At 37.3% G+C, this 25,039-nt stretch overlaps 1 protein-coding gene across 2 annotated transcripts in view; it reads left to right on the plus strand.

The window, feature by feature from the left end:
- LOC150107347 (organic cation transporter protein-like) overlaps positions 1–25,039 on the plus strand; it is a 287,152-nt gene that overhangs the window by 179,789 nt on the left and 82,324 nt on the right. For both annotated transcript variants that reach the window (XM_090391214.1, XM_090391215.1), the window contains exon 8: positions 15,499–15,713. In XM_090391214.1, coding sequence (XP_090247340.1) covers positions 15,499–15,713 — 215 coding nt within the window. The remainder of the gene's footprint in view (positions 1–15,498; positions 15,714–25,039) is intronic.

Genomic DNA, 25,039 nt, shown 5'->3' on the forward strand with positions numbered 1-25,039 from the left:
TCTTCATCAAGATGCTGCATTAAGGACAAACTATTATTCCAGTAACAACAGAAGCTAAGTTCTTAGGACTCATATTTTACAGAAAGCTTAACATTCCTTGGCCACATTTGTCAACTTAGAGAAAAGTCTAAAAGATCATTGAACACCCTTCACTCTCTGCACAAAATGGGGTGCAGACTGATTTTTCTTGCTTCACTTTTATCATGTACTTGTTCTATCAAAGCTTGATTATGGGTGACAAGTTTACAGTTCTGCATGGCAGAGCACACTCTGGTCTTTGGATCCTATCCATCTTCAAGATGTACGAATAGCTAGTGGTGCTTTTCACACATTATCCATTCACAGTCTTTATGTTGAAGCAAATGAATCTACTCCATTGCTTAGACACAAATGGTTGTTTCTTAACTATACTTAAAAACAAAGTATCTTCCAAAATATGCTACTGGGACTAATATTTTTATTCTATGTTAGGAAGCTCAATATTGCACATCTCAGAAACTGCCATTTGCTCCTTTGATATGCATGTGAAATAGGTTATGCAAGCTATTGCCGTGAATTTTGACATTACAGCCTTCTTTGAGGCAGGTTATGTACTTTATCCTGCAACCTCTCACTTTGTCGACTAAGGAAGTCTCATACTCCATCATCTGTCTATTTGCTATTGTTTAATCCACACAGATCAGTGTACTCTTAACTTCTTAACTATCTATACTGATGATTCAAGATCTAAGACCCTGTTGGTTGTGTTGCTATATTTCATGAACCTAATATATCCAAATAAATCCATCCTACTTGATTGCAGTAATTATGCAGCAGAATTGCATGTCATTCAGCTTGCACTTGTGCACATACGAGAAAACTGCTATGAAAATGTATGATTTATATAGACTGATTGAGTTCTTTATGGGCTGTCTCCTCTGCTTTGTGTGGTTCTACAACTATTGTGTAAAATGAAAATCCGTAATTTTGATGACAGAAAGATGATAATCAGTTGTGCTGCATTCCCATCCACATTGAAATTAAGGGAAATGAGGCTGCAGATGCAGCTACTTTTTTCCAGGTATGATTTGTTAGTCCTAAATACAGACTATACACAGTTCGTAGTATCATGTTATTTGCCCAGTGGAAGTCATCGTAGCAGGAAATACCGAAAAATAAATTATTATTATTGTATGAGCACCTCCATAGTCCAAAGACTCAACATGAGAGACTCGAACTATCCACACAGCTTATCATACCTCTCCTTGAACCGATTAACAGACAAAGTGCTTATAACTGACACTAGCAACCCATTCCATTCATTTACCACTCTCCAAACAAAAAATCTAGTCTTCACATCTCTACTAACAATGCCTTTACTCAACTTCCAGGGATAACCTCTTGTTCTGCATCCTCTAGCCAAGTTCTGGAACATAACCTTATTTCAACCAACTTCTTCCAAAATCCACACACCCACAATCTATCCTCATAGGGAATATTCTACAGACCACTCACAACTTGAGCAGTATGCCTTCTAAACTTCATCTCTCTGTCTACCACCACCCCTAAATCCCTAGCTTCATGTATTTCCTGCAGTACATTTCCATCAATGTGATACATAGCTTGCAACCTGTTTATCCCAAAATGCATAATTTTACATTTCTCCCGATTAAACTGATACATGTTATTTTTGTCCATACTGACAGCCTATTTAAATCGTCCTTCAAGCTCTCCACATCATCTTGATTAACTATTACTTTACCTATTTTGCATCATCTGCAAACAACCGAATATTTTGTTTCAGATTATTTCCTATATCATTTATGTACAAATTAAACAGTAGTGGTCCCAGCACTGAATCCTGCAGCGCACCAGTAGTGACCTGCTTTCTCCTGGATTCTTCTCCTCCATATACCACTTTTTGAATCTGTCCAGCAGCCATCCTCTTATCCACATAACCAGTTTTATATCTATCCTCATTTGTTCTAATTTGCTTTTATGTGATATTCTGTGAAATGTCTTGGCAAATTCAGTAGAATTTTCATGTAGCCATTTCCTTTATCCCACTCAGCTTTCCCTCTATTATAAAAAGACAGTAAATTACTAATGCATGAGCGACCCTCACAAAGCCATGTTAATCCTCAGAGTATCATATTTTTATCCACCCATTCTTGAATTCCTTTTTGACCAGCTATTCCAGCAAGTGCAAGGCATTGCACTTACACATTCTTGCAAAACGCAAGCTGATATCCCATCTAATTTCACATTGAGATTCTGCAATATCCAAAGAACCTCTAATTCATCCAGATCTGTTCTCGCATAACTCTCTGTCACATATTTCACAGCATTAATCTCACTTGTATGATATATCTTTGAAAAGTGGTCACTCAGTATTGGAACTATTTTATCTGCTTCTCTCACCTTGTCATCATCAGCATTCATTAAGGTTATTCTTCCTTTGTCATTTTTCTTATTACTTGCCATGTAACAAATGAACTCTTTGGGATTTCCTTTGGCCTGGTTGGCTAGTTTCTTCTTGTAATCTGATTTTGATTTCCTTAGCATGCTGGTCACTTTTCTTGTCTCACCTTTGTACTGTTTATGAGCTTGCTGGTCACCTTTCTCCTTATATACTCTACACAACAATTTCTTTCTTTTCTTTCTTTTTTTTTTTTTTTTTTTTGCAGCTGATGCTTATTAATACTACTTGTCCATTACCTGATGTATCCTGCTTACCTAAGGTATGCTTCCTATATTGCTTCCTCTAAATTACCCTTAATTATCTCCCATGCACTACTAATATCCTTCACGTACAGTGTTTTATGCCATGGCACAAATTTAAGCTTCCTCCTAAGCTTGTCATAATCACTTGCCTTGTAGTTACATATATACTATTTCTTTACAGAATATTCCTCATGTTTTGATCTCCCAAGTCAATACCACATGGTCACTTTCACCAATTGGAGGCAATGTTGTCACCTTGGTTATGGATAGCTCTTCTGATTCTATGACTAGGTCCAATACTTGTGCTTCCCAAGTCCCCTCCATCAAACTTTGCCTCAAGTAGTTATCCTTAGTAGGTGTATGAATTCCGTTTCCTTCTTGCTATGTGATCTTTCTTCTTTCTGATCTATATCTCCATAGTTGAAGTACCTCATAATAATCACTCGACCTGCACTCAATGTACTAATTGGCTGATGCATGTCTTTCCAATCATCCCTGGAATCCCCTGGCCTATAGCAGCAACCAACTGTATATTTTGTCTTATTAGCCTTGATCTCACATCGGAATGCTTCAAATGAACAGTAACCCTCATGCAATTACCCTAATTACTTCATGGAGAGATTAAGAGCAGTTGATGATGGGGAGGAGAGAATGACTCTAAGTGAGCAAGAGGTGTTTGGGGAGTTGAGTAAACTAGATGTAAATAAGGCTGTGGGACTTGATAATATATCACCGCGTATTCTGAAGGAATGTGCCAGAGAGTTGATACCTGCCTTGACATATTTTTTTAATACGAGTCTTGCACTTGGTCAAGTCCCTAAAGAGTGGAAGGAGTGCAAGATTGTGCCACTTCATAAAGGAGGTGATCGAACTCAAGCATCAAACTATAGGCCTATCTGTGTGTCAGGTGTTGTGGTTAAGTTGTTGGAGAAGCTTGTGAGAACTAGGATCCAGAGTTGGGTTGACAACAATGGTATAATCTTTGATTGACAGCATGGATTTGCTAAAGGGAGGTCGTGTTTTAGTAATCTACTTACTTATTACAATAAAGTGACTGCTTCCTTGGACAGAGGAGAAGGATACACAGTAATATACTTGGATTTTGCAAAAGCTTTTGATAGAGTACCTCATGATAAGTTGACAGTCAAACTAGAGCAGATGGGATTGGATATTAGATTAGTGCATTGGATTGGAGACTGGCTATCTGATAGGTATCAACAAGTTGTGTATGGGGGGTGCAATATCCAGGAAAAGGAAAGTCACTAGTGGAGTGCCTCAGGGATCTGTTTTAGGGCCATTACTATTTAACTTGTATATTAATGATATTGGCGAAGATTTGGATGGAGATATTCAGTTGTTTGCAGATGATGCAAAGTTGGGACGAACCATAAAGAGTAGTGAAGATGTTGTGGCCTTGCAAGAAGACTTGAATACATTGAGTGATTGGGCAAGCAAATGGGGATGTGAGTTCAATGTTGCAAAATGTAAGGTTTTAAAATTTGGAAAACAAAGATGGGATGCAGAATTTATGCTTGGTGAAAATATATTGTTGGAAGTAGAGGAAATAAGAGATCTGGGAGTGATAGTGGATAAGGATCTAAAATTTAGGGGACACATCGACAAAATTGTGAAGACAACACAAAGACTTCTGGGAATGATGCGGAGGACACTGACATGTAGAAGTAGGGAGATTCTTGTTCCATTGTATAAGGCTTTGATTAGGCCACACATGGACTATTTGTGCCCAGATTTGGTCACCTGGTTTTCAGAAGGATGAAGAGATGTTGGAAAGGGTCCAAAGGCAACTGACTAAGGTAGTTACCTCTGGAATGTCGAGTATGAGGAAAGATTGAAAAGATGTAATTTGCAGAGACTAGTGGAGAGAAGGAAGAGGGGAGATATGATAGAGACCTACAAGTTGGTAAGGGGTTGCTATAGGATCAATGGTGGAGAAGTTCTACAGCGAATAGTGGGAGATCAGGGGAGAACCAGAGGTCATCCCTGGAAACTGTATAAAGAGGGTGTGAGTAGGGGAGTGAGAGGCAGGTTTTTTTCGTGCAGAGTTGTGAATGATTGGAATGCCTTGCCTGAGAGTGTGGTGTCTGCAAGGAGTTTGAATGTGTTTAAGACCCGGTATGATGAGATGTGTGTGAGATAAAAGGACCTCCTAGATGAGTCTTTGACTCCATGAGGTCTTGTTTAATAATAATAATAATAATTACCCCCCCCCATCCTATCTTCTCTGTCCTGCCTGAAAATACTAACTCCTCCACATTCTATCCCTGTTGCTAGCCAAGTCTCACTAATGCTTGGTGAGGTTGCACTAACTAATGCCAAAAATTCCTTCCTCTTTTTCCTAATACTTCTGGCATTAGTATACAAAAACTGCAGCATCCCTTTATTCTCTCAACCAATTTTACTTCCTGGATTGACTACCCTATTCAATATTCTTTCTTGAGAGACTGAATTCTGTACATTTTTGGTTATTCTCATACTCACTCTCCTCATGGATGCCTTCACACACACACACACACACACACGCTCGCTCACCTACATCCATCCTGATTACTTAAGTTTTTTCTGACTTGTGTACATTTTTGGTTATTCTCATACTCACTCTCCTCATGGATGCCTTCACACACACACACACACACACACACACACACTCGCTCACCTACATCCATCCTGATTACTTAAGTTTTTTCTGAATTGGCAGTTCAGCATGCTCAATGAACAAAGCTCTCTCTGGACATCTAACACTAAAACCATTTAGGTGTCCATCAGCATTATATAAATCCTTCTTTCCATGAAACGTAAACCCGCAAATCCTACATCATTGTTTCTGCATAATCTCTGAATTGATTCATTTGCTATCATCACCCTCCTCAATTCACCTCTATCATAGTGTGGCTGGAGACTTAGAATCTTCATCTTCTTGCTCTTCTTTTTTGCTTCATCCAATAACTCCTACACTTTCTACCTCATAGAATACTTTTTCGCCTCTCAGGTCATTAGTGCCAACTAAGACAATTAGTTCTTTTGCCTTATCTTTCTGCATTAGTATGGTATAACTAATACCATTATTTTTTGCACTAGGGAAACATGATTTTGTTTACTTTCATTAAGTATTCCTCTGATCATTGATCCTTCATAGTTTTCTCCTTACCTTGTTTTTCTCATTTGTTCACATGATCTCGATTCTTACCTGGGACCACCTGCTTCTTTCTCTTCTCAGCCCTTCTGATCTCTTGCCACTTCTTCAACTTTTTGATCGATAAGTCTGAAATTAAGCATTGGCAGTCTTTCGTTATATTTCCAGATCTCTGTGATTTGAAAAATCATTATGGCAGAAGTCTATATAGACCAATTCTATTCCTTTTCAATTACTTCTGTGTCTAGTATAGTGATCAGAATCTGTTACACAGTACAAAATTCTGGTACAATAGAAAGTTAAATGTTTATAGGCCATATCATTTTTCCTTTAACATATGAATTTCAAGAATTTGGTTTTGCTACTGTCTAATGCTATCCTCTGTCACTGCTCCATAATTTGTGACCTGAACCAACATACTAATTCAAAAAGTGACAAGAATATCATGGTGTGTGACATTGTCTACTTGAATCTATATACTTTACTACCAAAAGATGTTTAGAAATTCCTGAGAATTTTGAGGCTCGATAATTATGCTTATTAACAGATTGAAAGATTTTATACTGTAGGACACTAGGTTCGCAAAAATATTCTTCTTTGCTAGTTCCACAGCATGCCCCACCTTAAGTTTATTCTCACCCACTGCATGAAATTACTTTGAGTCCATCATGGAAATTGCCTAGCAGTTCAGTCAACAAACTCTAACCACAAATTTTCAAGACTATGACTCTTAGGTACAAATTTGGGAATGCATTTAGGACCTCAACAACTGAAAGCATTCTTCTTCAAACTAATTTAGATTGATATGAGATTATTAATTTATATATATTGAAGTTTTGTTTTTAAAACAGTTTAGTAAAATAATAAATTATCTGTTTTACAAGGTAAGCTTTGTGCTCGGATTGTCTTTTTCAAAAAAAATTTGTGATACAAAAGTTATTCCTACATTTGCTAGATTTTTAAAACTTGCACAAGTTTAAAAAAAAGATTTAGTGTCTAATACTTAGTGTGTTTTAGACTTGAAAGAAGAATTTCAACTACTCTGGATGATAAATTACTGGCTATTGTTCTACATATTTCTTAAACATTAACCCACTCTTATGAAAGAGATTCATACAGATGGATGCATAAATGTGAATTGTTAACTACTGTAAGCCAAAATTTGCTGCTGATAGTATTCCTTCTAATAAATGGGTTATTAACATTTCTGGACACCCATTGTCTGATGCTGAGATTAGTGCAGGCTAAAGGCCATGTGCCTAAATCCATTCTTTATCTTGATTTTTTTTTGCATAATATTGAATGCAATCTGTCAGGACTTTAACCTCTTTACTGGCCGATGTGGATGAAATATTGACACCAAATTGCACTTCTTATCCATGTTATTCAATGGGTGTTAGAGCTTCGTATCCAGATTTAGCTGAACGTCTATAGACGTCGTGGCCAGTTTGGGGGTTCAAGCAAAAATGCTAATAAACTACACTTTGAAGTTGCTGCTTCACTCTTTAGAAGCAAATTTTCTCCTTGTAATTTATCTACTACTGAATTTCGTATGCTGCTTTCATTTAAACAAAGAACCATATATCTGTTTTGAAAATGGATAAAGCAAAAGCTATAGTGGTAATGGATAAGGCTGACTATGAAAGGAAGGTAGCCTGCCTTTTTATAAGATTCCCCCACCTATCAAGAAATGAGTTTATAACCCTACAAAATACAGATTAAACAATTAAATAAGCTCCTTGATGGAGTTGTTAGCTGAGATCAAAATACTTTGTATAAGTTATGCACCCACCCATTTTGAAAGGTCTCCTTGTTTATATGGTTTCCCAAAAATTTCAAAAAAAAAAAAAAAAAAGTTGTCCAATAAGATCCACTGTGAATTGTATTGACTCTTCCACTTACAGAATCATGAAATTTCTTTCATATTTATTAATCCCATGTTGGACAATCCAGATCATTTATAATGAATTCCACACATTTTCTTCAAAAAATCAAGGATATTCAAATAAGAGTCAGATATGTTAGCCATCTTTGACATTGTTTCTCTTTTTACCAGCATTCCATTATCTGACACTATTAGTTTACTATATGATGATTTCCCTCCTGACGTTGTGAAGATTTTTTGAATTTGTTATACAATCAGAATATTTCAGTTGGAGAAACAAGATCTACAAACAGATTGAAGGTACTGCCATGGGTACCCTTCTGTCTCCAGTTTTGGCAAATGATTTTTTGAACCATCTGGAAGATACTTTGTTCTCATCCATTCATCTCCAATCCTTTCTTTGGTTTCATTACATTAATGACATTTTTGCTGTTTGGCCTTATTCTGAAAGTGAACATTTTCTTATATCGGATCATTGCATCACCAATGCATTCAATTTGCCATGGAAAAAGAAAATGCTGGTAGTTTACCATTCTTGGACATCCTTCATACTCGCACAGCCTCCAGTAATCAATGCTTATCAGAAACCTACCTTTACTTGTAGATACATATATTCATCAAAAGTCTGCTCATTACACCTCTCAAAAATTTGGTGTTATGAAGTCATTAATTAATAGAACACATTTGTGCTTCTCTCCCTCAAGCTTACAACAAGAACTTCTTACTTTCAAAACCTTAATGGAATTAAATAGTTACAACCCTTATCAAATCCAACAGATAATTGACTCCTATGTTCTAACACCTAAGGATTCTTAAACAGATTGCTAGGTTCCTATCCCTTATATTTCTGGTATCTCTAAACTGTGTGTCATCAGTAGTTGTTAAGATCTTGGAGAAAGTAGTGAGGGACCGTGTACAGCATTGGGCAGATGAGGGTAATGTTATCTGTGAGAATCAACATGGATTTGTGAAAGGACGCTCTTGTTTTAGCAATATGCTAGCCTTTTATAATAAAGTTACAAGAGCATTAGATGAGGGAAAGGCATATACTGCAATTTTCTTAGACTTGGCGAAGGCATTTGACAGGGTGCCACATGATAAGCTGATATTTAAGTTGCAGCACATGGGTCTGGATGTCAGATTGGTCAACTGGATTCAGGATTGGCTGTCTGATAGGTATCAGAGAGTTGTGTATGGTGGAGCAGTTTCCAGGAGGCAGAGGGTTACAAGTGGGGTCCCACAGGGCTCAGTACTAGGACCTATATTGTTTAACCTTTATATCAATGACATAGCCAGTGGATTGCAGGGGGATATTCAGTTGTTTGCAGATGATGCGAAGCTGGGAAGGATTATTAGTAATAGTGCAGATGTGGTAGCCCTGCAAGAGGATTTAAATAAGCTAGATAGATGGGCAAATGAATGGGGGTGTCAGTTTAATGCAGCAAAATGTAAGGTCTTGAGGTTTGGGAAACATCGATGGGATGCTGCATACTCTATGGGAGGAGTTATACTGGAGGAAGTAGTGGAGACAAGAGATCTGGGGTTGATGATTGATAGAAACCTGAAGTTTAGGGGACATATTGCAAAGGTGGTGAAGGTAACACAGAGGATTGCTGCTATTATGAGAAGGACATTGACCTGCAGAGATAAGAGGGTTATCATTCCATTGTATAAGTCTCTGATCAGACCACACTTGGATTATTGTTCTCAGATTTGGTCCCCAGGATTTGAAGGGGATAAATTAACTGTGGAATGGATACAAAGACGGATGACAAAGATGGTTTCAGGACTGTACAAGGATAGTTATGAGGATCGGCTGAGAGAATGTGGACTGCAGAGTTTGGTGGATAAAAGAAGGAGAGGTGATATGATTGAGACTTTTAAACTGTTGAGAGATGGTAACAGGGTTGACACTGGGGAGTTCTTTCGCTTGGTTGATCAGCGGGAAGGAGTGATGACAAGAGGCCATCCCTGGAAGTTACGAAAGGAAACTGTGAGCAAGAGGGTAAGGAGTGGTTTCTTTGTGTGGAGGGTGGTTGAGCCGTGGAATGCATTGCCTGATGGAGTGGTGGGAGCGAGAACGGTCAGTGAGTTTAAAGAGTGGTATGATAAACTTTATGTTTCTCAGGGGGGGACCTCCCCTCGATGAGTCTTTACAGAATTTATGTCTTAGGAAGGACCTCCCTCGATGAGTCTTTTGACTCCTTGGAGGCCTGAATAATAATAATAATAATAATAATAAACCTATTTGAAGAAATATCACCTTATTTCCATATATTTTCCAATCAAGAAAAAATCTTATCTTTTACCATCTGCATATGATAAACTTACCTCTATCTTTAGCTGGTGTTTACCAGGTCCCTTGTGAATGTAATTTGACAAACTTTGGGCAGATAGGCTGTTCTTTGGAAAAAAAAAAAAATTAACAAACATCAGTTCTGCATTGAATATGTGAAAGCTCAGAAGCCTGGTCTGTCATGAGAATGGGGGATAAGTAAAAGAGCGTTGAGTAATGAAACTGGGAGAGTCATGCTGAATAACGTAGAAAATGAGTCCATGAGTGACGCTTGTGTGGACTTGAATGAAGTTAAGAGTGGTAAGATATATGGTGATTCTATGATTAAGGGTATGGAGAGTGGAATGACTGAGGAGTGCTTGGCTGGTGGGACAATAGAAAGAGTGGCTTTAGCAATAAACAGAGGGCATGATGCAGACAAGATGATAGTTATGGTGGGTACAAATGAACTGAGTGGTGGTATAAAACGGGTAGCAAACGATTTAAGAACATTGTTAGATATTGTGAAGAGGAAAAGTGTCAATGGGAGGATAGTGTGTGTGTGTGTGTGCTGCCTCATTTTGACAATTACGAGTTAAGTAGATGAGCGATGATAAGGAGTGATATGATTGCAAGAATGTGCAAAAAAAGAGGTCTGGAATTTGTTGATGCCTGGAGTGTGTTTGAAGGAAAAAGACAGTTGTATGCTAGAGATGGCTGCATCTGAACATGGAAGGACATAAGCAATTGAAAAAGTTACTGTTTTCTGAGCAAGCTGAAGTAATTGGACAGGGAAACTAATATTGAAAAGGTGGAGTGTAAGAGAAAGAAACTTTAGCATTGATTGTATATTTATTGATCCTTATTCACAGAATAAATTGCAGAAGAGAGGGGATAAAAATCGGCATAGGACTACTGAAATTAGTGACTTGTATATCAGTTCTAAAGATGGTACAAGAACTAGAGGGAATCTGCAATTTTTGTATACCAATGCAAGAAGCATTCGAAATAAGAGAGAAGAATTTTTGGCATTAGTCAGTGCAATCTCACCAAAAGTTGTAGGCATTAGTGAAACTTGGCTGTCAGCAGAAGATGTGGTCACTGGAATTGAATGTGATGGGTACAGTATTTTCAGGGGTGATAGAGAAGATGGAACAGGGGGAGGAGTACTGTTGATGATAGCTGATGTGTTGCAAAGAAAGTAGTATATCAAGATGATAGACATGTGAAAGAGTTCATTTGAGGCAGTCTGGTGTGAAATAGTGATCAACGCAACCAAACATACAGTTGGATGCTGCTATAGACCAGGGGGTACAGGGGGAGATATTTTATTCATGCATCAGCAAATTAGTGCAATGAGTGCAGGTTTAGTGATTATTATGGGAGATTTTAATTATGGTGATATCAGTTGGAAGGAGGAAATATCACATAGCAAAAAGGAAATTGAGTTCATACCTCTTCTACGAGATAATTACTTGAAACAGCACCTAACTGAAGGGACACGTGGTGTGTGAATGTTGAACCTGATCATTGGTTCAGAGGATATATGCGTAAGTAAGGTGTCCTCGTTACCTCCAATTGATGAAAGCAATCATATGGTATTGACTTGGGAGGTTGCAAAATCTGTGGATTTTTCTGTTAAGAAGGGATATATACGGAGCTACAGGTTAGGCAATTATAACAAGCTTTGGAGTGAGCTTGCAGCCATCCCATGGCAGAACATATTGCAAGGGAAAGATGTTAGCAGTTGCATGGGATAAAATCAGCAGGTATCTGAGGAAAGCAATATCAGATTGTGTCCACATGGTCAGGAAGACAAACAAGGTAGGTGTTAGATGGATGAGCAGTAGTATCAAGCTTGATCTGCAAAAAAAAAAAAAAAAATGTTATGGAGAATGTACAAGGAGAAATGCGATCAGTACACCCATGAGCAGTACAAGGCTTAAGCTAGGAAGGTTACCAGCATAGTAAGAAAAGCTAAATCAGATTATGAGAAGATCTTAGCCAATGAGATCATGGGTAATCCCAAAGAGTTCTTCCACTATATGGCAAGTAAAAGGAAGAATGACTTTGGAAGGATAACTTTATTGGGTGCTGATGGTATTGAGGTGACAAAATCAGATGTAATAGTCGAGTTACTGAGTGACCAACATTGCACATAGGATTACTTGGTTGTTCAGGAACACACTGACATCAAGAGATAAAGAGGTTATTATTCCCCTTTATAAAGCGTTGATTACTGTGCTCAGGTGTGGTCACCTGGATTCCTTGGAGATGAGGAGGCTGTGGAGAGGGTTCAGAGAAGAGTGACTAAGTTGGTGAGTGATGTAAAAAAATGCTCCCCACATTGATAGATTAAGAGTTTGTGGATTGCAGAGGTTGGTTGATAGGCGGAGAAGAGGGATATGATAGAAACATTTAAATTACTGAAAGGTTTTTATAGGATTGATGCAGGGGGAAATGTTTCAGCTGTGTGATAGTGATGGAAGAACAAGAGGTCATCCCTGGAAATTAAAGAAGGGTGTGAGAACAAGGTTTTTTGCTGGAGGGTGGTGAATGAGTGGAATTCATTGCCTGACTTAGTTGTCAGTTCTTCGTCTGTAAATGAATTCAAGAAGAGATATGACAGATATTGTTTTGCTAGTTTGGGTCTCCCGTGATGAGTCTATTGACTCCATGGAGATACCCATAATAATAATAGCATAATAATGTCACTAAACACAGTATTATCCTGTGGGATGACAGTCATCTTCTCCATAGAAGCAGTTTTAAATATGAATGCCTTTCAAAGAAAGTTGTGAAGCCCTTTTACATTGGCCTAACCTGAATCAGAACAGTCATTTCCCATCTCCTAAAAGTTTGAGAGATTCTCATTATATGTAAACATTAAAAATAGTTTTAATATTATTTATTAATATTAAGATTAATTTCTTGCTTTCAGCAACTGTTTTTAACTGGTAAACTGATTGTTGTATGTACCTTGTATTCCAGTTCTTTGATCCGTTTGTTGTTTCTACACACTGAAATACTGTTATTTTCAGTACAAAATATACTTTAGTTCAAGTTTATTACTGTGGTTATCCTGTGATTTTGTTGTTTTATAGTTATGCCGCAGATACCTTTTAAAGATTAGACTTAAATCAGTTCAACATTCAACTCAAATTTTTTTTTTCGTTTACTAATTGTAGTCTTTTGAAAGAGTAGGCTATTAACAATCTAATCTACAATTAACCCTACTATCTACAATTAGCAGAATTGTTAGTTTAGGTGTTATAAATTTATGTATATTATTGAAGATACATATATGTATATTATTGCAGACCAACATTAAAAATAGTTTTAATCATTTATTATTTGTGTAATGAGTGTAATCATTTATTATTTTTAATAAATTTGGATTCTCTGGACAGCAGTATAATCATTAAGTCTTTATGCCATCTGTACATCATCCAGAATTTCAGGAGAGCTTTTTTTTGGTTACGCACTGCATGCACCATAAATGGTTTCCTCTTCTCAGATTTCTCCAGTTAATGCCATAATACTTCATCATTTTGTGCATTCACTACACTTTATTCTTCTTCCTGTCCATAAATGACTACCTCTCACTGACAACAAATTCTGTTATTAGCTTTGCTGCTAAAGTACACTCCATTCTACTTCTCTATATGACAAATCTTACAGGTGCATAATCATTCCAAGTTTCAAGATCTTTCATGACTGAAATCTCAAACTCCAGTCTTATCATTTTTCAGGTGTGGGGGAGAATAACTTCAATACTACAAAAATGCACCCACAACTTTCCCTTATCTTTGATAATAATCAGCTCTTCAAACAAGATCAGATTTGAACTGACACCACTAGTCTTTCCAGGCATGATCACATCGCGTTCACAGCCTCTTTAGCCTTCAAAAAACTGCCATCTACTCGAGATACTTCTTCTCACCTGTACGCTGCTTGTACCATATAAGTCTCAAATCTGCTCAACCTTAGAATATGGCTGTGTCTGAAACCTTACTAAAATGCTGTCCGGAAGATTGCAGGCTACTTAATTTAAGCCCTCTCTCTCATGTACAGATTCATGCCATTTACTTTCTCATAAATATTCTGTTTCTTTCTTAAAGCATGTTCTGTGAGTAATGGTCTGCAGCTGTTCAACACATTCTCCAGTATTCTTCTGAGATGAGAACACAATTAGCTGTTGTTCATTTGCCTATCCATTCATTTGCCAGCTTTATCCTACCGAACCAACCTCTTTCATTCCATCTACTTCTGTTCTTTGGAAGATCCTTCCTCACACCATCTTAAACAAACACTACAATCTTCTGCTGTTCACAAAATACATCAACAGATTCCTGCTTTTGCTTAAACTTCTTCCCATTTGTAGCACTGATTGGTTACAGGTTTTGTGATCTGTTTTGTATGTTGATATTTAAAAAATAATCTATCTTGACTCACTGCATAATAGTATAATGCCTTGCTAACTAGCTTATCTCTTCAAATTCACTTATATATATTTAAAATGCTTCTTGATTTTAATAAATCTTGATTAATAAATCTTTCTGTAATGTCCAGTGAAATTTCCATTAAACAGTCAACTTATTTTTTCTTATTACAGATTTCTCTACACAGCCAGTCTGTGATTTATGGCAGCCATCCCATCATAAAAATGTATAAATAAAATAATAATGAGTAAAATACAATAAACTATTAACACATTCACATTGTATTTAGTACTGCATTAAACTTCTACTGTGCTTTGTTTGGCTTGCAGTTGTAGAGTATGTCTTTGGGGAAGAATGTTGCTTGGATCATTACAGTATTATTACAGTTCATTGGGAGGAGTAAAATGGATTTCACTTTAAGTCCTTTTTATTCTGCTGCTAAGCTACCAATATATACAGAGATGTTTATTATTAGTTAGTTTAAATATACCAACCAAATATAGAATTTCTCTTAACTATTGGTTCTAAAATGCCCTGAAACAGATCCCCTATCCACATAGTTTTGGTATGGATGAAAGCACATACCATGATTTATGGTATGTCAATTACAGCATGTGATGATCTTTCCCTGCATGTGGCAGGTGTATTAATATTATATTATTTTTGACTTCAGATGCTTGGTAATAAAGTCTGAGAACCAATCCTTCTACTGTACAATAACATCTTTTCATTTGTGATTTTTTTTTAAATGCTTATTTCTTTGTGAAAATGGCCACCAAGCAAAAAAGTAATTCTTCTAGTTGTGTGGGAAAAAAAAGAGCTATTGAATTAGGAATGAAAGCAAAAATAAGGTAAAGCATTTCCAACTTATGACCTTTTCGACTTATGATGGGATCACTTGAATGGAACCCTGTTGTAAATTAAGGACTGGCTGTGTGTTATTGCTGGTAATTAAGAACACAAGTTTAAAAAGTTGTTTCATATAACTTTTTTTTAGCTATATATATATATATATATATATATATCACTGTTTCCTCTCTAGGATCATCAACAGCATGGTTATTTATGGGCTTTCTTTAAGTGCCTCCAGTTTAAGTAGTAATGGGATAGTTCGATTTATAATACTAGCTGCTGTTGATATACCAAGTGTTCTGTTAGCAGTACTGGCAATGAAATATTCAGGTCGACGGATTTTACTCTGTATTGTTATGATCTGTGGTGGAGTAATGTGTGGATCATCAGTATTTATTCCAAAATGTAAGTATTAGAGTATTCAATAAACCTTGAAAATTGAGAAATTAATCATGTCATTTTTTATTATTTATTTAAATACAGAAAATTATGTGCTCACTTTTTAAGTCTGCTCATATGAACCCTTTGAGCAGTGAATTAAAAATACATATCTTGCCTTCTGTGGGATATAAGTACATGAAAAAAAAAAAAAAAAAAAAAGGGAAGGTTCCTAAGAGTGTGCTGCACTTTTCTGCAAAAACTCAAAAACTGATGTAAAATTTTTATCAGCATGTAATATACATATTTATATGATGATACTGTTTTGGGGATAAAAGCATAGTGAGGTATATTTACTGCTCAGTGGGTTAAATGCTACTAGCAAAAAATTGTTACATGCATTCAGAAATTATACAATTACTAACTTTTGAGATTTGTGATATTAATATTATGAGAAAGTTCAAAATTACTATATTTTTTGCCTTGTATGATGTGCTTTTTTGTACTTAAAATTTATCTAAAAATTAGGACGTGTCTTATAAACTGGTGCATCTTACTGTGTGTGTTATATGCCGATGTGTTTTTTATGTATACACAGTTACAGTGCATCATCGATTGTCAGTAATGTGTGATCAGTTTGAATAGTTGCACTGTCATTAATGTTCATGCATTTAAACTGTATTCAATACATTATTATATTAAAAATTTTTGTTATAACCCATAGATTCTACAAAGCACAGACATAGCTATATGATTGAGTACACAAAAAAGAGTAATAGGACAGCAAAGCAGCACTTTGGGCCTCTGCCTACAGAAAATATGGTACAAACTTCAAGGAAACAAGAGCAGCAATTAATAGAAGCAAATTCTAAAAAACACAATCTCAGTATAAAATTAGTAAAATGACCAGAAATTGAAAATGAATTAAAAACTTGGATAATGGTTCAAAAAAGATCGGGCTGCTGTGAATCTACAAAAATGATTATTCAAATGAGCAAAATTATTGGCAACAGAAAGAAATATCATTGATTTTATAGGGTCACCATCTTGGTGCATTAGATTTGTAAAGAGAAATGATTTTCATTCATACAAAAATGAAGATATTACTGGCAAATAAATCAGCTTGTGCTCTTAGAGAATATAGAGACTAATATAAGAAAGCTAAACACAGTAAAACTAGCTAAACAAAAGTCATGGGAAGACTTTCGCAAGAACATAGAAAATATCAAGAAGCTGACAGGATATTCTGGAAGTAGTTGAAAAAGCTCAGAAATGGAGGAAAGAGTGTTGTAAAAGGAATTTTACAGCACTCTTTCCTCCATTAAGTTGAACTTTCACAGATAGCTAATATGGATGAAATGATTCTGAGTTTTGATGTTTCGAAAACGAGACTGAGTCAACAGTCTCGTTTTCAAACAAGACTGTTGACTCCAAAGGTAACAAAAAAATATTATTTTTAAAACTTTAGGTCACCAAAAAACCCACTATCCTGTTGTTTTATTGTGCTGTGTGGATGGAACAAAAATTGCCACCTTTTTTTAATTTATAAAAGAAAATCATGCCCAAAGAAAAACTTCCCAAAGGAGTTTACATTTGTATTCATCCAAAAGAATGGATAGATGAGGAAAGGATGAGCATGTGGATAAAGAAGGTATGTGGTCTCAACAGCATCCTGACAATTTACTTCACAAACCTGCTTTGTTAGTATGGGATCAGTTTAGATGCCATAAAGTTGAAGCTATTAAGAATGAACTTCACAAAATGAACACAAATATAGCTGTAATCCCAGGAAGATTCACCCCCATGTGTCAACCTTTAGATGTAACAATAAACAAACAACTTAAAGTATCTATGAGGAAAGTTGGGTCAATTGGATGCCATCTGCAAATTTGTGGAAACATCAACATGTAGGAGAAAGAAGACCGCAATATTGCTGGTGTGCGAATGGGTAAAGAGTTCATGGAATTGAAGTGAAACCCGAAATTATTATAAAATCTTTTCAAAGTGCATCATTAGTAATGCTCTTGACAGTGTGGAAGATGACTTATTATTTAAAGATAGCGATGACTCGGTTTCTGAAGAAAAATCAAGTTCAGAAAATTTTGAGAATGAAGATGAATAAAGATCTGGCAAGATTAATGAAATTTCTAAAAATTATTTTGTTTATACGAGGGACGTCCAGAAAGTAAGTTCTGTTTTTAAATATTTTTACTGCAGTGCTGTGATCCCCATGGTGTGCATGTGTTCTGAGTTTGTTGATTCGTTAGCGAGCCGTTGTGCCAATTTCAGATATTCTCGCAGTGCACACTCTTCTTGGTGTCGTCTTCTATAATGTCTAAGAAAATCTAATCGCCTGCTGCATGTAAAATTAGGTCAGTTATCTGTTTCTTGAATGCAAGGAACGTTAAAGCAGCTGAAATTCATCGGCAAATTATTGAGGTTTATGGAGATCACGCAATGAGAGAACACATGGCCGGCGTAACACAACAACTTCTCACCACCTTCGACTGGGAACAATTCCATCATCTCCCATATAATTTTGACCTCACTCCAAGCGACTTTCACATGTTCAAACATGTGAAATCTTTCCTCGGTACCTGCAGTTTCATGATAACTCTAGGTACGGAGGGCGCTAGTGGGTCAAGCGCTACGAACGTGCTTTGAAGAGCTCCTGATTCAGATAAGTTTTACTAGGAATAATTAAGTATATATGCGTAATTGTTTAAGTAAGAGCGGCTGTAAATGTTGTACGCTACCGATATTATTAGTGTGGGTTTTTTTTTTTCTTGCTTAAACTAAATACGAAAACGTTAATATTAGACCTAGTAACCTGCAGAGAAAAAAAAAAATGGCGGCTGCATTGTCATTCCATGATTTTAATTTGGATTTCAGTAGGTTCGTTAAGTGTGAGGTCTGTTATATGTATTCCTTCGATTACATAAATGATTTGTGGATGTTTAGTGCGGATGGAAGAAGGGTGTGTGCGAAATGTGACCTGAACGAGGAATTGATGAATGCGAATATGAAGTTGATGACCGAAAGTGCTAGTACCGATTGTGTCGCGAGTGCACGTTTGAAAGAAGATGGCGAGAAAGACAGGCGAAAAAATGTTAAAAAATCAGGAAAAAAGAAAAAGAGCGATTTGACAACCGTAACGGATGTTAAAAGGGACGAAAGTGAGGCGGAAAGAAACGAAATTGAGAGAACGAATGAAAGTAGAAATGGCGTGGTGCAGAAATCGCAAGTAAAAAAAATCGAAAGAATGAATGATAGCGAAAAAAGAATGATTGATGCCGAAAGTTGGACGCATGTTGGAACGAAAGTACAGAACCAAAGAAAGATGAATGACAGTAAAAGTGAGAAGAATGATAGCGAATGTTGGATGCATGTTAGTCCGAAAGTACGGAAACAAAGAAAGATATGTGAGAGTGAAAGTGAGAAGAATGACAGTGAAAGTTGGACGTATGTTGGACCGAAAGTACGGAAACAAAGAAGGATGAATGAGAGGGAAAGTGAGAAGAGAGGGTCGAGAGTTAGAAAGTTAGAAAGATTTAATGATAGAGTGAATGTGTCGCGAGGTTCAGAAGGTGAATTGGATTGGATGAAGCAAGAAATGAAATGGATGCGGAATGAAATTAAGAGAATGCAGGTCAAAACTATTAAAATAAATCATGATGGCATGAAAGAGTTAACAAAAGATGAGCGAGTGGCGTTGTATGGCAACTCCATTATTAAAGGTGTGCTAGAGGATAAAATGCACAAGGTATGTTTTCCAAGCAGTAAAATGAGTAGAGTGATTGAGGCATTGAATATGAGGCGGGAACGAGCAAAAGAGTTAATTGTATTAATTGGTACGAATGATTTGAGAGAGAACAAAGAGCATGTCAAAATGAATGTCAGGAGACTGCTTGGAAAGATAAAGGAGAATAGTGTGACAGGAAGGGTGGTCAGTGTGTTGCCTAGGTATGATTGTGGTGAAATGAGGCGGAGAGCAAGGATTATGAATGATATTCTGGCTGAAATGTGTGAGGAGATGGGAGTACAGTTTGTTAATGTGTGGAATGAGTTTGAGGGACGAAGTGAGCTGTATGGGAGCGATGGACTGCATTTGAGTGGTTATGGTGTGAATCGCTTGGAGAGACTGCTGCTGAAAGGTAGAGAAGTGAATAGAGAGAATGAATCAGATCGAGAGGGGAGTGATGTGGAAGAGCAGGAGAGTAAGACAGGAGAGATTGAAGGAGTGGAAATGAATGTGGAAGTGAGTGGTATGAGTATAGATAATGAGAGAATGGGTGTGCAAGAGGAGCAGGGAAATGGGGAGGCTCAGGGTGGACAGGGATACACAGCGTGAGAAAGGTGGATGCTCCAAGAGGAGGTGAGAGAATGTGTAGGCAGGAAAGTAATGGGATGATCAGGGATCAAAAGGAAACAGATGGAATTGCAAAGGGTTCTAAAATGAAGAAGCAGGAAGGGAAATGGCCCCAGTCCAGCATGGAGAGATCACATCGAGTGAGTGGTATCAGTGGAACTAGCTGTAGATCCAGAAATGAGTTGTTGTGTTTGTATACCAATGCTAGAAGTATAAGAAACAAGGCGGATAAAATGGTTGCACTAATTGCATCTGTGCACCCAGAGATTGTCGGAATAAGTGAGACATGGTTAGATGAGGATGACATCCTGACAGGAATAGAGATGGAAAGGTATGATGTGTTTCGTGAGGATAGAAGAGGTAAAAAGGGAGGGGGAGTGCTATTGATGATAGAGAAAGAGTTATGTCCATACAAGGTAGAGATGCAAGAGGGAAATGGGGCCAGTGGTTTTGAGGCAGTATGGTGCGAGATAGAGGTGAATAGAATCAAATACTTGGTGGGATGTTGTTATAGACCTGGTAATGTGGATGGTGGTGATAGTGAAATGTATAGTCAAAGCAAATAAGAAAAGGGTGATCATTATGGGTGATTTTAATTATGGCAATATAGACTGGAATGAAGAGATAGCAACTGGAAGTAAAGAAAATGAGTTTCTTGAGTTTTTGAGGGATAACGACCTCAGACAGTATGTAACAGAGGGCACAAGAGGATTAAGGGTCTTGGATTTGGTCATCTCATCGGAGGATGTAATTATCAATGAGGTATCAAATCATCCACCAATTGGTGAAAGTGACCATGAGGTGATTACTTGGGTGGTTGCCAGCAGTGCAAGGACCCCTGTGAAAAAAGGGTATATGTGGAACTACAAGGGGGGTGATTATGAAGAGCTCAGGAGACAGCTTGCAGGTGTAGCATGGAATGAGGAGTTAGCTGAAAAAGAGATCAATGCAGCTTGGGGGATTTTCAAAAAATATTTAGTGGATGCAATGTCTAAATGTATACCACGGGTGAGAAGGTTAAATAAGTTAGGTGTGAGATGGATGAATAAAGAGATTAAGCATGCAATACAGAGAAAAAGGGCATTGTGGAGGCAGCATAAGAGAAGTGGAAGTAACCAATTTCATGAGTTCTACAAAGACCAGGCAAGGAGAGTGACTTGGTTGGTGAGAGTAGCTAAAGAGAGGTATGAACAGCAGTTAGCTAATGAAGCTAAAAAGAATCCTAGGGAGTTCTTTCGATATGTAGCCAGCAAAAGAAAGAATGATTATGGAAGGATGACATTGATTGGAGGAAATGGTATAAAGACAGCTGTTGCAGAATGTGTGGTGGAGATACTTAATGAGCAGTTCATAAATATCTTTCAATCTTGTGAATGTGACTTCATGGAGAGATTAAGAGCAGTTGATGATGGGGAGGAGAGACTGACTGTAAGTGAGCAAGAGGTGTTTGGGGAGTTGAGTAAACTAGATGTAAATAAGGCTGTGGGACTTGATAATATATCACCGCGTATTCTGAAGGAATGTGCCAGAGAGTTGACACCTGCCTTGAGATATTTTTTTAATACGAGTCTTGCACTTGGTCAAGTCCCTAAAGAGTGGAAGGAGGGCAAGATTGTGCCACTTCATAAAGGAGGTGATCGAACTCAAGCATCAAACTATAGGCCTATCTGTGTGTCAGGTGTTGTGGTTAAGTTGTTGGAGAAGCTTGTGAGAACTAGGATCCAGAGTTGGGTTGACAACAATGGTATAATCTTTGATTGACAGCATGGATTTGCTAAAGGGAGGTCGTGTTTTAGTAATCTACTTACTTATTACAATAAAGTGACTGCTTCCTTGGACAGAGGAGAAGGATACACAGTAATATACTTGGATTTTGCAAAAGCTTTTGATAGAGTACCTCATGATAAGTTGACAGTCAAACTAGAGCAGATGGGGTTGGATATTAGATTAGTGCATTGGATTGGAGACTAGCTATCTGATAGGTATCAACAAGTTGTGTATGGGGGTGCAATATCCAGGAAAAGGAAAGTCACTAGTGGAGTGCCTCAGGGATCTGTTTTAGGGCCATTACTATTTAACTTGTATATTAATGATATTGGCGAAGATTTGGATGGAGATATTCAGTTGTTTGCAGATGATGCAAAGTTGGGACGAACCATAAAGAGTAGTGAAGATGTTGTGGCCTTGCAAGAAGACTTGAATAAATTGAGTGATTGGGCAAGCAAATGGGGATATGAGTTCAATGTTGCAAAATGTAAGGTTTTAAAATTTGGAAAACAAAGATGGGATGCAGAATTTATGCTTGGTGAGAATATATTGTTGGAAGTAGAGGAAATAAGAGATCTGGGAGTGATAGTGGATAAGGATCTAAAATTTAGGGGTCACATCGCCAAAATTGTGAAGACAACACAAAGACTTCTGGGAATGATGAGGAGGACACTGACGTGTAGAAGTAGGGAGATTCTTGTTCCATTATATAAGGCTTTGATTAGGCCACACATGGACTATTGTGCCCAGATTTGGTCACCTGGTTTTCAGAAGGATGAAGAGATGTTGGAAAGGGTCCAAAGGAGACTGACTAAGATAGTTTCTGACCTCTGGAATGTCGAGTATGAGGAAAGATTGAAAAGATGTAATTTGCAGAGACTAGTGGAGAGAAGGAAGAGGGGAGATATGATAGAGACCTACAAGTTGGTAAGGGGTTGCTATAGGATCAATGGTGGAGAAGTTCTACAGCGAATAGTGGGAGATCAGGGGAGAACCAGAGGTCATCCCTGGAAACTGTATAAAGAGGGTGTGAGTAGGGGAGTGAGAGGCAGGTTTTTTTTTGTGCAGAGTTGTGAATGATTGGAATGCCTTGCCTGAGAGTGTGGTGTCTGCAAGGAGTTTGAGTGTGTTTAAGACCCAGTATGATGAGATGTGTGTGAGATAAAAGGACCTCCTAGATGAGTCTTTGACTCCATGAGGTCTTGTTTATTAATAATAATAATAATAATAATAATAATAACGGTGAGACATATATAGGTATGTCAATATGCGGTTTGCATCACAGGTTGCAACCTTCAATGACAAAGGTACACAATTCTTAGTGCCCCGTTATGATAAGTGCCTGAACCAATGGCGAAAATTATGTAGAAAAGTAGTGAAAGATGTCTACTTTAATTTCCAATAAAGTTTTTTTTTGTAAGTATATTTTGTTTCTCTGACAGCCCATTGGAACTTACTTTCTGGACATCCCTCATATTATATACAGGGTGTTCGGGATAAATTTGACATATTTATAATTAATTATATTTTTCCGTAAGTTACATGTATTAACACACACTTCTCTTCATTTAAAAGTTTGGACCCTTCTTCATTCATATACAAGATGTCAGAAAGGATGGATAGCTGGAACTCACCTGAATCATGGAAGAGAATAACTTGTATCATGATGATTCGTGCCCGCCATCAAAATAAGGATATTACGACTGCTGCCCAATGCTCCCTGAATACAGTAAAAACAATCAGGCATGAACTAGAGACTTGCAATGGTGACTACGAGGATGTAGCAAGAAGAAAGATCCCTAGCAGATGATCTGATTGCGTTCGTACAGCAGAATTCCTCGCAAATCTGCAGGAACAGGTGTTGAAGAACCCTGGCATTGGAATTCGGGCTTTGTTCGTGGAGTTGCTAACTGTAGTCAAGCCCTGGATAACAAGGGTAGCCAATGGTAGGCCGTATGTATGGCAGCAGGATTCGGCCCCTTGCCACACCTCTGGGAAAAGTCAAAAATGGTTGTCTGAAAATTTCTACGACTTCACCAGTCCAAATGTTTGGCCTCCAAACTCCCCAGACCTTAACCCCATGGATTATTTTGTATGGGGCGCAGTTGAAAAAGACACCAATCGCACTTCCAGTAATACAAAAGCCCAGTTAATGGATAAAATTAAAACAGTTTTTGCGGCCCTTCCCAGGGAGACTGTAGCATCAGCTTGTTCGAGGTTCCGAAGCAGAATTGAAGCTGTGATCGATGCTAATGGTGGTTATTTTGAGTAAATCTTGTTGATAGTATTGTAATTAACTCTGCCTGTAATGTTTTTTTGTCAATTCATTAAATTTAATAGATACAAAGAAGATTTTCTTTTTCCTTACGAAACTGTCAAATTTATCCCGAACACCCTGTATATAGGTATTCCTTGCTTAACGTGAGATTTTGATTAACGCACCGAAATTAATTGCCACAAACCCTTTTATATACAGGCAAGAGTTTTAATTAACGTGCCTTTAAATTTAGCAAAATTCCACCAAATATGACATCATTGCTACAACCCATAGACATGGGCGTCACTGCAACTTTCAAAGCCTATTTTCTTAAATAGACTTTCTCAAAGGCAGTAGAAACAATGGGAGGAAATGCGATTACGCTCCAAGAACTTTGGAAAAATTTTGACATTAAACACACAATTGAAAACATTCATGCTCGTAGGAGCAAGTGTCTTCTAGCTGCATGATAACTGTTTGGAAAAATCTTTTGCCAGAATGCGCTAATGACTTAGGTGGTTTTCAAAATCCTGTGAACAACGTGGTTGAAGAAATTGTTGCCATTGGTGAAGACCTTGTTTTTGATTGTGTTGATGCAGAAGATGTTAAAGAATTATTGGATTCAAATTCAAAAGATTTCAGTGACAACGATCTTGAAATTGAACAACAACAACTCGCTTATAAAGACAACGAACAAATGGAATGTGAAGATGAGGTTCCAAAGGAGATAACAATTAAAGAACTGGATGAAATATTTCACAGTTTAGAATCGCTTAAGCAGCAAGTAATGGATATGGATCCAGATGTTAATCAAAGACTGCTTGTTTGCCGAGGTCTAGAGTCATTTGCTTATTATTGTAGAACTTATGCTGATAGGAAATAACTAAAACTGTTCAAACGACTCTTGATAACTTTTTTTTTGATAAAAAAAATTGCATAACTAATATAGGTACAAACATT

The sequence above is a fragment of the Typopeltis vanoorti genome, chromosome 4 (assembly GCF_054136105.1).
Source record: "Typopeltis vanoorti isolate ZY-2024b chromosome 4, IOZ_Tvanoo_1.0, whole genome shotgun sequence".
NCBI classification, from domain to species: Eukaryota; Metazoa; Arthropoda; class Arachnida; order Uropygi; family Thelyphonidae; genus Typopeltis; species Typopeltis vanoorti.